The 14,899-nt window shown below is 44.1% G+C and overlaps 1 protein-coding gene across 6 annotated transcripts in view; it reads left to right on the forward strand.

Moving 5' to 3' along the window:
- MAST2 (microtubule associated serine/threonine kinase 2) overlaps positions 1-14,899 on the forward strand; it is a 368,160-nt gene that overhangs the window by 286,184 nt on the left and 67,077 nt on the right. For all 6 annotated transcript variants that reach the window (XM_075067585.1, XM_075067581.1, XM_075067582.1 and 3 more), the window contains 2 exons: positions 3,419-3,573; positions 9,670-9,745. In XM_075067585.1, the coding sequence (XP_074923686.1) occupies positions 3,419-3,573; positions 9,670-9,745 (231 nt within the window). The remainder of the gene's footprint in view (positions 1-3,418; positions 3,574-9,669; positions 9,746-14,899) is intronic.

Consider the following 14,899-nt stretch of genomic DNA (forward strand, 5'->3'; position numbering starts at 1 on the left):
GAGACTAGAATCTGAGAATACTAAGCTCCTGACTGATGTGTGCGGTCCATTGTATTATATTGACTCTTAAAATGAGAGAAACCAGTTTGTTAACCCCTTCTGTCAGGCCTACCATTAGTGAGTGAAATACTGGAATGCCTGGAATCAATTAAGAGTCCCCATTCTGGTGGCCTGAATTGCTGTGTGTTACGCCCATTTCTCTAGTGAGAGCCATTCTGTGGTGGTCTTGGTCAATGAACAGCAACTCTGCCAGCTGAATCAACACTTAGACACTTAGCTATACTGAGCTTACTAGAAGTATCACTTTCTCTCTCTGTACATTTTTCAACTTTTGTATTGCTGATGCCACAAAGTCCATTTTTCAGCAAAATACCTACTGCCTTTTAAAATTTCAGTTACTGTACGAAGACAGAACGCTTCTCATCATGCAAGCATTGAGAATGCTGTGCTTGACTGATGCGGGTGCAGATTTTCAGATATGTGAACCTAGAGAAATTATTTGAACAGGCTAATATACAATTATTTCCTTGGATATCTAATTTCCTATTTATTTACTAGGCTCAGAGTTAATTTAAAAGCTGCAGTAAGATTAGCTACAAGCTTTTGCTTCAATAAGCTGGCTAATTCTTTGGCTGTAACTAAGATACCACAGGGATGTTTGCATTGCTCTACTGCTAATATCGAATTCTGTGACTTCATCAAAATCAATAATACAGCTGTGTTTCGCATTGCTCTAATGCTTTGTTAGTACATGGCTGTATTCCTTGAAGGCTTTTGAGAGCTAAAGAAGCCTTTGGCTAAAGAAAGCACATCTCCTAATACTTGGTACTGGATCTCCTTAAATATTCTCTGGAGTTCCAGTGCTGTGTAGTCTGATATCTCTTGAAGAGACAAAGCGGAAGGAGGGTTTTGGTGAGACATCATGAGACAAAAATGTTTAAATTTTCTCTGTTTCGTGAGTGATGGTGTTGCTGGCAGGCATACATTTTCAGTGCTTGAAATGCCAATAACCATCATGTCTCTTTTCTGGGTGTATGGATTGTGATGCTATTATTTACTAAATCTGCAAAGAGTTTGACAGATATGTTAGCTCTTGTTATATGCTGACTCTATTTTAATTTCTTCTGGATCAAAGACATACGTAATATCAGAGCCACTTAGGAACCCTGATATTACTACACTTCTTAAGTTTACGTCTCTCTAAGCTTTCTGTCCTATATGACAGCATATTATCTAGTCTATGGCACATACATCCCTTGGAAAGCATCACTGTTTTTCCATTCCTTTCTACCTCAAGATGCACAGAGAACTTTCTCTTCTTGTACTACACACCTAAGGCAGTATACATCAAGGTGATTAAAGTGAGCTTGAAGGCCAAATGTGTTCCACATACTTGTGCAATACAGGGGCAGATTCTTTGCTGCACTTAGCATATGCTGGGCATGACAGTGTTTGGAGTCCTAACAACTCCCTGATTCTCACTCCTGACCCAAGCACAGATTAGACCAAACCTGGAGCGGCTCAAACTTTTGCCAGCTGGCTACGACCACCCTAGGGACTATGTGCTTGCTGGTGATTGCTGGAGCACACCATGCTTCAGCTGCTCCCGTCCCCTCTCTGAAATGCTCCTTGCACCAATAGCTGAAGGGAAGGAGGCATAGGAGGGAACACCACCTCTCTAGTCTCGCATAGGGCTTCCTCTGTACCTGGTGACTTACAAATGGTTTCTGCTCTCTGCCCCATAGACCTTAGCTGCCCTAATTTTTTATGTAAAGTTGTGGCCTGTCGCATATATGATTATAGGCCCCAGCATGCAATTCCCCACATTGATCTAGGTAGCCAGACTTGGATACCGCAAGATCAACCTCTGTATCAGAGGTAGGCAGCTGAAGCACAATTCTTGTTTCTTCCTGCAAGTTAGGTGCGGTTCTTAGGCTCCTGGTAAGTTTGGATGCATCTAGTCTAAACAATTTAAAAAACACCACCACGGTAGGCTAGCAGCATTGAAAGAGTGCAGTTTTCCCCCAGTGAATTTACACTAACCTGAGACACTGTCATCAGCACTTGGCTTTAACTTCTAAGCCACAATAAGTAACTTTCTTTTCTAAAGCTCATCAATATCGTCAACAGCAAATAACTCTAGAAACTCTTTTTTAATCTTTTCTGAAGATTCTAGCCAACCTTTAAGCAGCATCCATGTTTTTGCCAAAAGTATATTCTAGTTAATTTCCCTTTAACTCCCATTGTCTCTGGATTCAGGAGTTAAAAGCGCTTACTCAGTGCATCAATGCCTTACACCAGTGTATGCACGTCATGAGCACAGCAGATCATTTAAAACTGAATCAACTGTTCACCACCTTGTAATGGCGAAACAAGGGAAACCCTGTTCGCAGGGCCGGCTCCAGGCCCCAGCGTGCCAACCACATGCTTGGGGTGGCATGCAGTGGAGGGCGCTCTGCCGGTTGCCAGGAGGGGCGCAGGCAGCTCCGGTGGACTGCGGGAGGTCCACCGGAGTCGCAGGACCAGCGGACCAGCAGGACCAGCGGACCCTCCGCAGGGATGCCTGCGGGAGGTCCACCGGAGCCGCGGGACCGGCGAGCGGCAGAGCGCCCCCCGCGGCATACCGCCGTGCTTGGGGCAGCGAAATGGCTAGAGCCGGCCCTGCCTATTCGTTACACATACCTGCAAAAGAGAGACAAGTGGGTGAGGTAATATCTATTACTGGAGCAACTTCTGTCAGTGAGGCACAAAACAGAACTCTCAACAACAGAGGTTGGTCCAATAAAAGTTATTACCTCACCCACCTTGTGTCTCTAATATCCTGGGACCAACGTGGGTACAACAACACTACGTACAACACACCTGCAAAGTCAGCTGCCCTGATTTTATTACTACCTGCTCAACGAGAAGCCACCTGATGGGTAAAACTAGGGAGAAATGAAATACAGAGCAATTACAATAACAGACATTTAAGAGAGCCAATTAACAGTGTTAATTTTCATGTACTACACACCTCCATAGCCTTACTCCATGCTAATGGAGTTCTTGAGATGAGGGAGCATGAAGTGAAGGGAGAGAAAAGTTGTTCAACATTCCAGGAACCTCTTTGTCCTTCCCAAAGCTGCTCCATTCTATTTCTCCCACTAGGAAGTTACCTTCAAGATCAGATTGAATAGTTTGAGGAGATGTGGGAATTTATAATCTCTTAGGCATCCTTAAAAGCTGTTGAGATCTAACAGCCTTAGAGTTATATGTACCTTTAGCGTCAAGCTAGCCTAGTCATGAAAATAGAAAGAGGTACTTGTTCTGGTGAACAACTTCTCTTTTCTGTTGGAGTATTCGGTGTTTGTCTCCATTCATGAGCTGTCCCCTTTGCATGCGTTTAGTGTATTTCTTTTCTATATTTTTCTGTACTCAGTCATCATGCTCATCCCAGGAGAAGCTGCACCAGCTGCCCTTTCAGCCAACGGCAGATGAACTTCATTTCCTGACAAAGCATTTCAGCACTGAAAGCATCACTGACGAGGAAGGACGTCATTCTCCAGCCATGCGGCCACGATCTCGCAGTCTCAGGTGAGCTTTAAATTCTACTCCTTGAATCTGAGACATTGTTATGCATTGCCTTTCAGCTATGTGTTTCAGTTGTAAGGATAGTAATATGGAATTAGAGTTTTCTGCTGATTTCATAGTTATTTTAACCAACACCACTTCAGCCGCACACTCTCAAGAGTGGATACAGTTACTTTCTTGAGATTTAACATTCAGGATTTAAAGTGGATAAATACTTTGTCCATTTGTACCATTATACTCTCAGATGATGATCTACAAGTGTCACAGATTAAATTTGCTAATTTCACTACTACTTGTGTGAATTTTGTTCTCAAGTGTTTCTCCTGTTACTGCATTTTGCTCCCTTGATGGTAGGAAACTGTTGCATTGTTGGAAGAGGATGTCAGCACCAAATCTACTTGAATTGATGTGAAAACCATTAGTGCTAGACATTAATAGACAAATTATTTCTCATTAGATTAAGAGATATATTGAACATTGTTACTCCTTAGCCAGAAAACCAGTATGTCTTGGTGTAAAGATGTGCTCTACTAGGGCCACAGCTGCCTCTGTAGATTGTCAGAGACAGATTTCTATTGCAGAGATATACAAAGCAACAAGGTGGGATTCTGTCCATGTTTTTACTAAGCATTATTCTGGACTGGGCCTCATGCTGTGATGCTCAGTTTGATAATGCAGTCCTACAGTCCATTTTTGCCGATAAGGGCACGATTTTCTAATCTTCTGTAAGTGAGACTGCGCAGAGGCCATCGAAGAAGAATGAAAAGTTAGTTACTGGTAACTTATTCTTCAAGAGTTGCCTCTGCATTCATGCTGCTCACTCGCCTTCCCCTCTGCCTTAAGAGGTCTTTCTGTTTCAGGACTCCGCAGGCTAGGGAGAAGAAACTGAGATGGTCGGGTGGATGCATTCCCTTATGTAAATAGAGCTCATGAAATCATAGCACGAGAATACTCTTGCACCCTGCAGCAGACGTGGCTTTTTTTATGCAGTTCCATAGTTCATTGCTAGACCCCGAAGTGTGACTGCACAGAGGTAACTCTCAAAGAACAACAGTTACCAATAAGTAACCCTTTATTTTTCTTATTAATGCATTCTGATTATTGGAAGGGAACATAGAAATTGCCCACCAGACCAGACTAGTGGTTCACCTAGTACAGTACTTGTCTCAAAATTCAGTCCTGCAGAATTCTGAGCTCACTAACCTAACCCAGAAAAGCACTTCAGAATACGCTCAATTTTAAGCATGTGAGTGGTCTCATTGACTTATCACTTTGTAGGATCAAGACTTCAGATAGTGACCAGTACCACAAGTTTCAGAAGAACGTGCAAGAAACCCTATGGCCAACAGTATAGCCATCCTATAGGGAAAATTTCTTCTTATCCTCACTGTCACTAAGTAGTTGGCTTATGCCCTGAAGCATGAGAGCTTATATCTCTTATGAAAGTATAGTTTTATCATATTGAAAGTAACTTGAAAGTGTTTTTATATATATAGAGAGAGAGAGAGAGAGAGAGGGTTAAACTTTTTTGAACCATATTAAATTCTTGGTCTCGGTGATATTTCACGGCATTGAGTTGCATAGGTTAATCATGCATTGTATTTGATAAAAAGGGAACATTTTAAAAATTGCCTTTCAATTTCACTGACCATCCCCTGGCTTTCCTGTGATGAGAAAAGGTAAAATTGAGTGTTCCGTTTGCCTTCCATACCATTCATTATTTTACCTCTAGCATGCCTTCTGTCTAAGCACAGCAATTTCAATCTTTCAATCTTTCTTTGCATGGAAAGTCTTCCCATGCTTTTAATCATTTCTATTGCCTTTGTCTAAACAATTTCTATTTCTGCTATATCCTTTCTGAGATAAGTTAACCAAAACTTCTCCAGAAGACAAATTTCAATTGATTTATTGTATTTTTTCATCCTGTTCTTTATGTATCCTAACATTTCGTTTCCTTTCTTGACTGATGTGCTGAATATTGAGCAGAGATTTTCTTTGATCTGACCACAAACCCCAAGTCTTTTTCCTGAGTGGTTACAGTTAATTTAGTAGTTTTAGTTTTAGTAGTTAAAATGATTCCCTCCAATGGACATTACCTTGCATTTGTCAATATTTATCTGCCATCCTGCTGGCCATTCATCTTATTTATTTAGATCACGTTAAAGTTTTTCAGTCCTCTCCAGTCTCGACTAGCCTAAGTAACTGTCTAATCTGTAAACGTTTCCACCTCAGTATTGATCCCCGTTTCTAGATTAATAAATACATTAAGAATCAATGATCCTAGGGCCACACCACTATTAATGTTTTGCCATGTTGAAAATTGACCACTTATTCTTACTCTGCTTTCTGTCTAATCTAAGACTGTACTTTACCTCTCACCCCATAACTACTTAGTTTTCATAAGTCACTTGTGACTTTCTCAAGGGCTTTTTGAAAATTGAGATAAATTTTTGTTGACTGGGTCCCCTTTGTCCAATATTTTGTTAATATGCTCAAATAGTCTTAACAGTAAAAAGGTCTGGTTTCAGTCCTAATGCAAATCTCTTGGAGAAAATAAATTAATTTTTGTTTCCTCAGAAATTTGTGTTAGAATCAGTTATTTTCTTTGCTAACAATCTTGACTTGTTAGAAGTAATATATTAAATCCTATTGCATGTTCATAAGAAACCAATAGCAGGGCAACAAAATGTTAGTCTGAATTGTATTCCACAATCTGAAACCAGCTGCAAATAATTTACATCCATGGACTAAAAATAATATGGGGCTTATGTAAAATAAATTCAATAAACATAAAAAAATGACATGCCACATTTCATATAAATAATAATATGCTTATGGCAAACTCAGAAATGGGCTTGCAAAGCACTCTGCAAAAAACACTCTGCATACACAGATTCAGGGCAGCCTTCCTGTTTGTTCCGAGAACTTTGGCAGCAGAAGTATTGCTGTGAAATAGCTGTAATCTGGAAAAGCTGATTTTTATTCTAACTTGCACTGAGGCACTCCAGGTATACCACTTTGCCTCAGAATTTCCTTACTCAGTGGTACCACAGAAATAGTTTAAACTGGAACAGAATTTACCAGCTGTCTGGTTGTGATTTATGCAGCAAGTGATCCTTAAATAAATATTCACGAGTAAGTCTTAAATTTCACATTTAATTTTCTGTACTTTTTTCCTTGCAATGTACTCCCACATCCTCTAAAATGTTATCTGGTCATGGTCTTAGCTTAGTATTCTGTCCTCTTTCTCTGCCCTACTTTTGTTTTTTGCAATGTGTGTATTAGATCATCCACAACAAAAGCGCTGAAACAGAGAGATGTACAGTTAAGTTTGAAATATAACATGGCTTCCAAAAGCTATACACAGTAGGTCTATGAAATGCTACTGTGGCTTCTAGGCACTTGTATCCAGTGTCTCTGTTGTCTCTCTTTAACACTGCACTTCTTGCTTTCTGTGAGTTTGAACATAAAAGTGTTATGTGAATTCTCTAGATAATGTTCTTTCATATAATCTTGTATGTTGGTAAAATTCACAATCTAGGGGACCGATCCTGCTCCTATTGACATGTCATTTGGTTATTGACTTCACAGGGAACATGTTCGAGCCTCAAGGGTTTAATTTTATGCACATATGTCTCTGTGGATTTATAACATTCTCTTTGTTGCTGGTAAAATTATTTTTAGTGTCAGTGACAAAAGATTAAGGCATATGTTTTTAATTGTTTCCCAAGCAAACTGAGTTTAGAAAGGTGGTGTTATTCATACATCCTCATTAGATCCCCTCTTCCCCGAAAGGGGTGAGACAGAAAAGATCACAGGTTTGAGCTCCTCTGCATTTTTCTAATAAATGCAGCTGTCAAATTGAGAGAAAAATTACATATTAGGAAATATTTCGCTTTCATTTAGTCCCTTCTGCACTACAGTTTTCTAAGACTTCATTTATTAATAGAAGTGTCACTCCCTGGGGTAGCTGCATATTTGCTATTTTTCAATTTATACAGATTCACGAATATGTATTTTGACAGGCAGAAATCCAGATACCTGTGTTGGCGAGATGTGCCACTTAAGGTCTGTTGGAATGTAATTTCACAAAGGGGGAAGTAAAACTGAGGTAGTTTTTCATTCTGCTAGTGAGCTTAAGGGGACAGATATTATTCTCCTAATGTCTGCTCTGCTGAAATGGAAAACTCAGACAATAAACAAGTCACCCCCCATTGACCCTCACAGAACACAGAGAGAAAAACTTCCTACCCTTCTATATTAAAATGTTATGCATGCACGCAAAGTTTATCCCCACTCTGAAAGAAAATAATGCATTGCCTTGTGAAGCTTGACCTTCCAGTATTAAATGTGAAATTATATTATACAGTATATTTGACTAAAGCTTCTGCATCTTAAACAGATGCTGTGTCAATAAAAATATCAGAACTAACTTTATTCATGATATTAGAATTCCTTTACAGTTCCCCCACGCTGGATTCAGTTATCTGAATGGTTCTGATTTTTCTTTTTGCTTGGTAATCTGTCTCCAAGGTGTTATAAAATAACTTGTTTTGTCTGCCTAATAGCCTTTGGTTAGTCAGTTATCTACATAATTACTTCTGTAGTTTCCCAGACTAAATCTCAACATAAAATGTTATAGTGCAGTATATTACATCACAATCTTGCCACAGTGAATTAGACGTTTAATTTGACATGTTATATTGGGAGGATTTTGTTTTCAATGGTAATCTGGAAATTGATCGGACTTTATCACTGCTTTTTGTGTGCTCTGTCATTCTGGATAGTGAAAAGGCTATTCATCAGCAACTGGGCGGGAGGATGAGGGGGAAAGGGTGGAGGTATGTGTGGCAGGGAAGCTACTAGTGCATAAGAAAGTGAGAATTAAGAGGAGGTTGAGGGGAGGAGCTTTCTATTTCGGTAAAATAGAAAACATTTGCAGAAGGGTTGTAAATATACTGTTCCCAGAACAATGTTTTTGCCTTTAAATAGGTTTGCTACAGGATAGTATCTCTAAAGCATGCAGAGTTTCAGATATATTTGTTCCTTTTAGAGAGACGTATTTCACCCATCATAAGAAACTTTTAAATTATCTGTTTAAGTTGGTTCAGGCCAGAAATAATTTATCTTTTAACATAGAGAATATATATTTAGCAAGATGTATACTCTTAAAATCATAAAAACAAATAACCATATAATGTGTTATAATGGAAGTTACAGTTTATTTTGAAAATAAAAACAATGGAACCAGAAAAATGAAGCCCTAGGATGCTGCAGGCAATTACGTGTGTAATTAATTTGTATGTGCATTACTTCATTCAGCCTTTGGCTCCTCTTAACCATGGAATGAGTCATAGCATTACATACCAACATCAGATGTGATGAAATGAGATGCAACAAATCTTTTGAATGTAATCAAGCTGTAATACAGACTTAGCTTCTGTCAGGATTTAGTGTCTTGTTTTTCAGTGTCTTCAAGAAGCTAACTTGTGAAAGTGTATTGCATACATTGTGTAGTATGTAATGAGTGCACGGAGTGATGTTAATAAAAATATATATATAATTTGGTGTGAATAACGTCATAGCTCCTAGTGTCTTGCTTCACTTTACAATGTCCCCTTTCAACATGGCAGACTCTGGAGGGAACTGAGCTCTCCTCCTTCAGGGTCTCCGAATGTTGCTAAGGAGGGCTAAATGAAAATGCATGGGAATGCAGGAAATATGGAGGACCACACTACTGGGAACAGTAAAACAGTTACAATTGGATTTGTAAGCCTATGCATCAGTTTTAAATGTCAGTATATTTGATGTTGTCTTTACTTTGAAAAGAATGTGGGTTCTTAATTAATGTTAAAATTCTAGTGAAGACAAGGCAGTTTATAGTTTTCGACCTGTTAACTCTTGTGAAAACTAGAAATTGTCTTCTCTTCAGGTGGATTTTAACTTGAGTTAAGACCATTCCTATTTTTCCATAGGGAAGACAAGCCTGTGATGGCCATATCTGATCTAAGCAGCACACTCACAATGGCTGCTTGGGGTTGTTTTTTTTTACCATCCACGTGAAAGTTATAAATTATGAATATATTTTTTTCCCTGCAGTCCTGGTCGTTCCCCGATTTCCTTTGACAGCGAAATAGTAATGATGAATCATGTGTACAAAGAAAGGTTTCCAAAGGTAAGAACCTATATTTTGAACAATTTATTCAGTGAAAGTATTAGACAACACCATTTAGAATTAATTCATAAGCACTTACTTGAGAGAGATCCAGTTGCTTACATATGGTTTCTAAGCAGTGTAGTTTGTTCAGAGTTTGCAGACATACTCATCCTCTGTTTTTCACTTTAATCTCACGATTGAGAAAACAGAATTAATGTTTAGAGGACTGCTGATGGAAAACTTTAAAAAGCATCCTGGTGAGCAATTACTATGTATGTTTTATATTTCCTGAATTCCTCTTCCCTTTCCCTATTTATTTACAAGGATTATGCATGAAGATAGGAACTTTTTTGCTAAGTGCTCTTGCTCCCACTGCTTAATCCTGATCTGAAATAATCACCTTTGTTCTTCTTCGAGTGCTTGCTTATATCCATTCCAGTTAGGTGTGTGCGCGCCGCGTGCACGTTCGTCGGAAGATTTTTACCCTAGCAACACTCGGTGGGTCGGCAGGGCGCCCCCTGGAGTGGTGCCGCTATGGTGCCGGATATATACCCCCTGTCCGCCCCCCAGCCGCCCCTCAGTTCCTATCTTACCGCCCGTGTTCGTCGTTGGAAACAGTGGAGCCGCGCTAGTAGTGACCTCCGCTTCCCTAGCTACTCGTAGTTCTTGTGTAATATTAGTTATAATCCTTTTATTATGTATAATGCGTTTTTCTTACTAGCATATGTAGTTTATAATAGTTAGCAGGGGTTCGGGGAGTACCCCTTCCCCCAACCAGTGCCGGAGCCCATCCCCGTGCTCACACGGTTCTTAGACTGTGCTTGGACACACTCACGTTGCTGACAATCCACACGTACTCCTGTTCACGGTGCCGGTTCGGGACTGCATTGTACAGCTAAGTGCCATTTGCAGGCGTTTAAGCCGAAACAAAAACGGAGCGGCACTTTCATTTCCCCTCCGCCTTCTGCACCCGAGCGCTGGCTACTCGGCAGACAGAAGCGCCTCCTCGACACCGGGACCCCTCTGGCACGGCCATTACTGGGCACCGAAGTCGACTCGGCACCGCTCCTCTCTCTGAGGTTGCGGAAGCCACGGACTCTTCCTGCCAGTGCCTGACAGCTCCCGGCACGCGCCGTGGTTGAGCTCCCGCTCCTCTTTCTGTGCCAACTGCACCGAGCCAAAGAGCTCATTTCAGTCGGATCGCCTGGCAACCGAACACCGTAGAGACACTGAGGACACCGGCACTGTTGATTCCGGTCCACCGGGCCCGTTGATTCCAGTGCCTGCTGCTCACGGCATTCGCCGTGGTTGAGCCTCCTGCTCCTGCTGCTTCCATGCCAACTGCAACCGCAGCCAGATGAGCTCGTCTAAGTCGGATCACCCGGCACCTCCTGAACCTGCCGCAGCACCGACAACGCCGGCACCGTCGATCCGCGTCCCGACAGGGTCGAATCATGCTGCCTGCTCCCCGGCGCACACCGTGGTGAGCTGCCCTGCCTCTTCTTCCCGTGTGAACAGCACGCAGACAGAGAGCCTGTCCTAAGCCGGATCGCCGACCTGACACCTGCTAGCGACGGTGACGTCAGCATTTCGATCCTGGGTCCCACAAGGCCTGTCGAATCCGGTGCGTCGAACAGCCCCCAGTTACACACTATGGTCGAGCTTACTGTTCCCTTCCATGCCGGAAAGACATTCCAACGGCGAAGGGATCTCATTGCCCTGACAGAAGTTTTTTTTCTGCCTGAACCTCCGCAATCCGTCGTGCGGTAATATAATCTCTTGCAGCCACCTGAAACGCCCCTTAGCGCAGCAGAGTGGCAACGGTTCATAATCATGTCACGCAGACCTACCAATCGTCCCGTCGGCGCTCTCACTCCACTCGGAGCAGCTCTTACAATCCGATCGCTGTTCCTCACTCGCACCGGGTCGCACTGTCGCCGCACAGGTCGGTGTCATGTTCACCGACCGATAATCTGGCACCGTCTGGCTCCAGCAACCAGCTATGGCACGGTGGCTCCCCAGCCGCCTCCCATACTCGAGATCTTACGTCTGACTCTTTCCCAGGACATCTGCTTCAGGTCCGGATCGTTCGCAGGTACCAACTGGCGCGCCTTCCGGTACCAAGGCCAGTTGCCAAGGTATTGATCAAAAGGTCTGGTGAGAGTCAGACTCTGCCCATGGTTTTCAGCACCTCTCAATGGCCATCCGGAACGCTGCATAGTGGTCTCTCCACATCGGACAGGTTTTTATGCTACAGGACGGATTCAGTTGTGCCTAGCCAACAACTTGAAGAGCCCATAAGAATCTCTATGGAAGGTAGCACTCATGTGGACCTCCATGCGGCAGAGGTCAGGAGGTAGGGACCCGGTATGCAACATTCTATCGCTGTTGCCGCCACTAGAGGGGCGCTGACCCGTTTAATTCGGAACCAATCCAAGACAAATGCCGAATGCCTAATGGAGGTACATACTCTGTCTTCCTCCATCCCTCCTGCCTCACGTAGTCATTCAGTTGTTGAGAAAAAGGAACGGCGATGGCCAAACAGGCGCCAGCCCTGAAATCGAAGGGGATAGGCGAATGACCCCTACTCGGGACCGCAAGGTGCATCTGCAAAGGCCTTTATAGCGCCTGCGTGGCAATCAAAAGCCCAGCTTAGCCCCACTATAATCAATAAACCTGAATACGGTGAGATAAAGTTATGGAGCTTCTCCATCAAGTTTCCCACCAAAGGTCACTGCCCTCAATTGGAGGAAGAGAAAAGGCGCCAGAGCATTTCTCTCCAGCCTCGTACCAAATGAGGAGACTCCTGGCTTCAAGGTTTCAAAATTTCCCGGCCTGTCAACGAACTTACCATTTTGTGATAAAGGCCTCTTGCGGGGAAAATCAAACCCCAGGCTGCAAAGCCGAAGGGCAAACCAGGGTCCTAAATGCGCTCTCGTCTTGAGCGTGGTAGCACAGCCGACAGACCCACTGCAGGCCTTTCCGCCCCAGCCACACGGCACACAATCTGTGGCCTAGCCAAAGAAGAACTTTCAAAAGGTGCGCCCGAGGCTGCGTACTGGTTCAAGCGGGTATCCCACTCTACCATCTGCCTTTGGCATGAGTCCCAGTTAACTTCAGTTCGCTGTTCCCGTACAACAATGGTGAGTGTGAGTACCTGACTCCACTTGTTCCGCAACCCTGTCCTCTTCAGGGACTGTCAATCCTACTCGTGCCGCAAATTTCCTCTTACTACGAGTGCACACGGCTCGATGGAATGACGGGACCTACTTCCTTATTCCTATCACCCGACTGTATGGAGGTCTCAAGACCTATTCTAAAACTAAAAACGAGGGAAAAAACTCAACCAGTTTATGATAAGGTTGAAAAGTCCACATGGTATCCCTGGGAACTATTATCCTGTCCTTAGACCTGGAGACTGGTATGCCACCTGTCGATATGAAAAGACCAACCTTTCACATTGGCCAATCGATCCCCATCTGCACACGAGATACCTCCACTTCGTAGCCACCATGACCAGTACTGGTCAGTTTACGCGTCCTGCTGTTTTGGACCTTTCTACAGCCCCGCAGCATAACCACTAGTGTGTGGCCGTAGTCGCCACTCAACACTCCGCCGAACTTGGAATGTGCATTTTCTGGCAATCTCGGAGAATTGGCTTATCTAATAATACTCGCACACACAAGTCACTCGCGTTGTGGCAATCGTACAGGGACCCTTTCACATGTTCCCCTAGGCCTGATGATACATGAAACATACACTCTGTTCACCACGCAGAGGTTAGTACTTTCCTAAGAGGGCCGTATCCTGGACTCACTGAAGCTAGACCGGATCCGCTTACCGCACCACGGTTTCAGGCGATGGCACGGATCAACCCGGGATCTGGCAACTTCCCGACAACCTCTGGGCTACCCTTGTTCTGGTACTCCGGGTTCCAATGGCTGCCCTAGTTAGTAACCAAACACCACGCTACGCTCTAGACCTCCTGTCTTCTCCAAGTTTGGCTCAAAAATCGGATGTACCAGCCGGAACAAGGGCCCAATGGTCACGATAGTTTTTAACCCGCCAATTCCTCGACACACTAGGCTCCCTACCTGGGGCTAACTCCCTCCCTGGGGGTAGGGATGCGCGTCTATCCCCACAGCCCTCAGTGTCCCTGACGACGGATACGTCATCTCTCGACTCAGGGCTCAAACCGTCAGTAAAGGGGTTTCAGCAGCAGCTGCGAGGCAGGTGCGTCTCAGTGTTTACAGCCAGCACAACGGCCATGTCCTACATAAACAACCTGGGAGGGACATGGTCCCCCTCCTTTTGTCAGGAGGCCACCGTCTCTGGACCTTTGCATAGCCCACTCGACAAATCTGGTAGCATCTTTTCTCTCGCGGTGCTTTGACTCAGCAGGTCTTTCTGTCTCATAGTGTCTCGCCTGCCTGATGTCATGCATTCTGTTGCCAGCCAGTGGGGATTTTTCCCACATATGGCCTGTTCGCTTACCACGAGAACACAGAATGACCGAGGTTCTGCTCCTCGCAAGGTCTCTCTCCGGGACCGATCTCGGACACTGTCCTCATGCCGTGGAAGGGCCAACGCCTTTATGCCTTCCCACGGTTCCCTCTGGCTCATTGGGTCCGCTCTAGACTTCGCAGGGGCAGGGCGTGCATCATCATGTTCACTCCAAGCGTCGTCGAGGCAGCGCTGATACACCACGTTGTCGGCTGTCAATAGCCTACCCAATTACCCCCTGCACCCACCCCAGACCTCATATCTCAGGATGGGCAACTTGCCGCCTCTGGATAGATCTAGTTGGGTATGCAGTCTTTCACCTCATGGTGTGACCGCTACGTGACTATCACGATAGCAGGAAGCCTCACCCTGTGTAACGTGTGACCTTGGCCAGGTGGAAGCGTTTCTCCTACAGTTGCGACACACGCTCAATGCTTACTCCTGCTGGGGTCTCGATCCCCTCTATTTGGACTACCCTCTGCACTGCAACAGCAGGGCCTAGCATGTCGTCGCCAAGAGGTACACTTGGCAGCCATCTCTACCTTCCTTCCAGCTAAGGTGGGTCGTCTGTGTTCTTCATACCTCAATGGTTTCGAGGTTCTCCAGGCTTGCAGCGCATACACCCTTAGGTACGCCGCCCAGCCCCAACCTGGGACCTCAAGCTGGGTC

The sequence above is a fragment of the Chelonoidis abingdonii genome, chromosome 7 (assembly GCF_003597395.2).
Source record: "Chelonoidis abingdonii isolate Lonesome George chromosome 7, CheloAbing_2.0, whole genome shotgun sequence".
NCBI lineage: Eukaryota > Metazoa > Chordata > Testudines > Testudinidae > Chelonoidis > Chelonoidis abingdonii.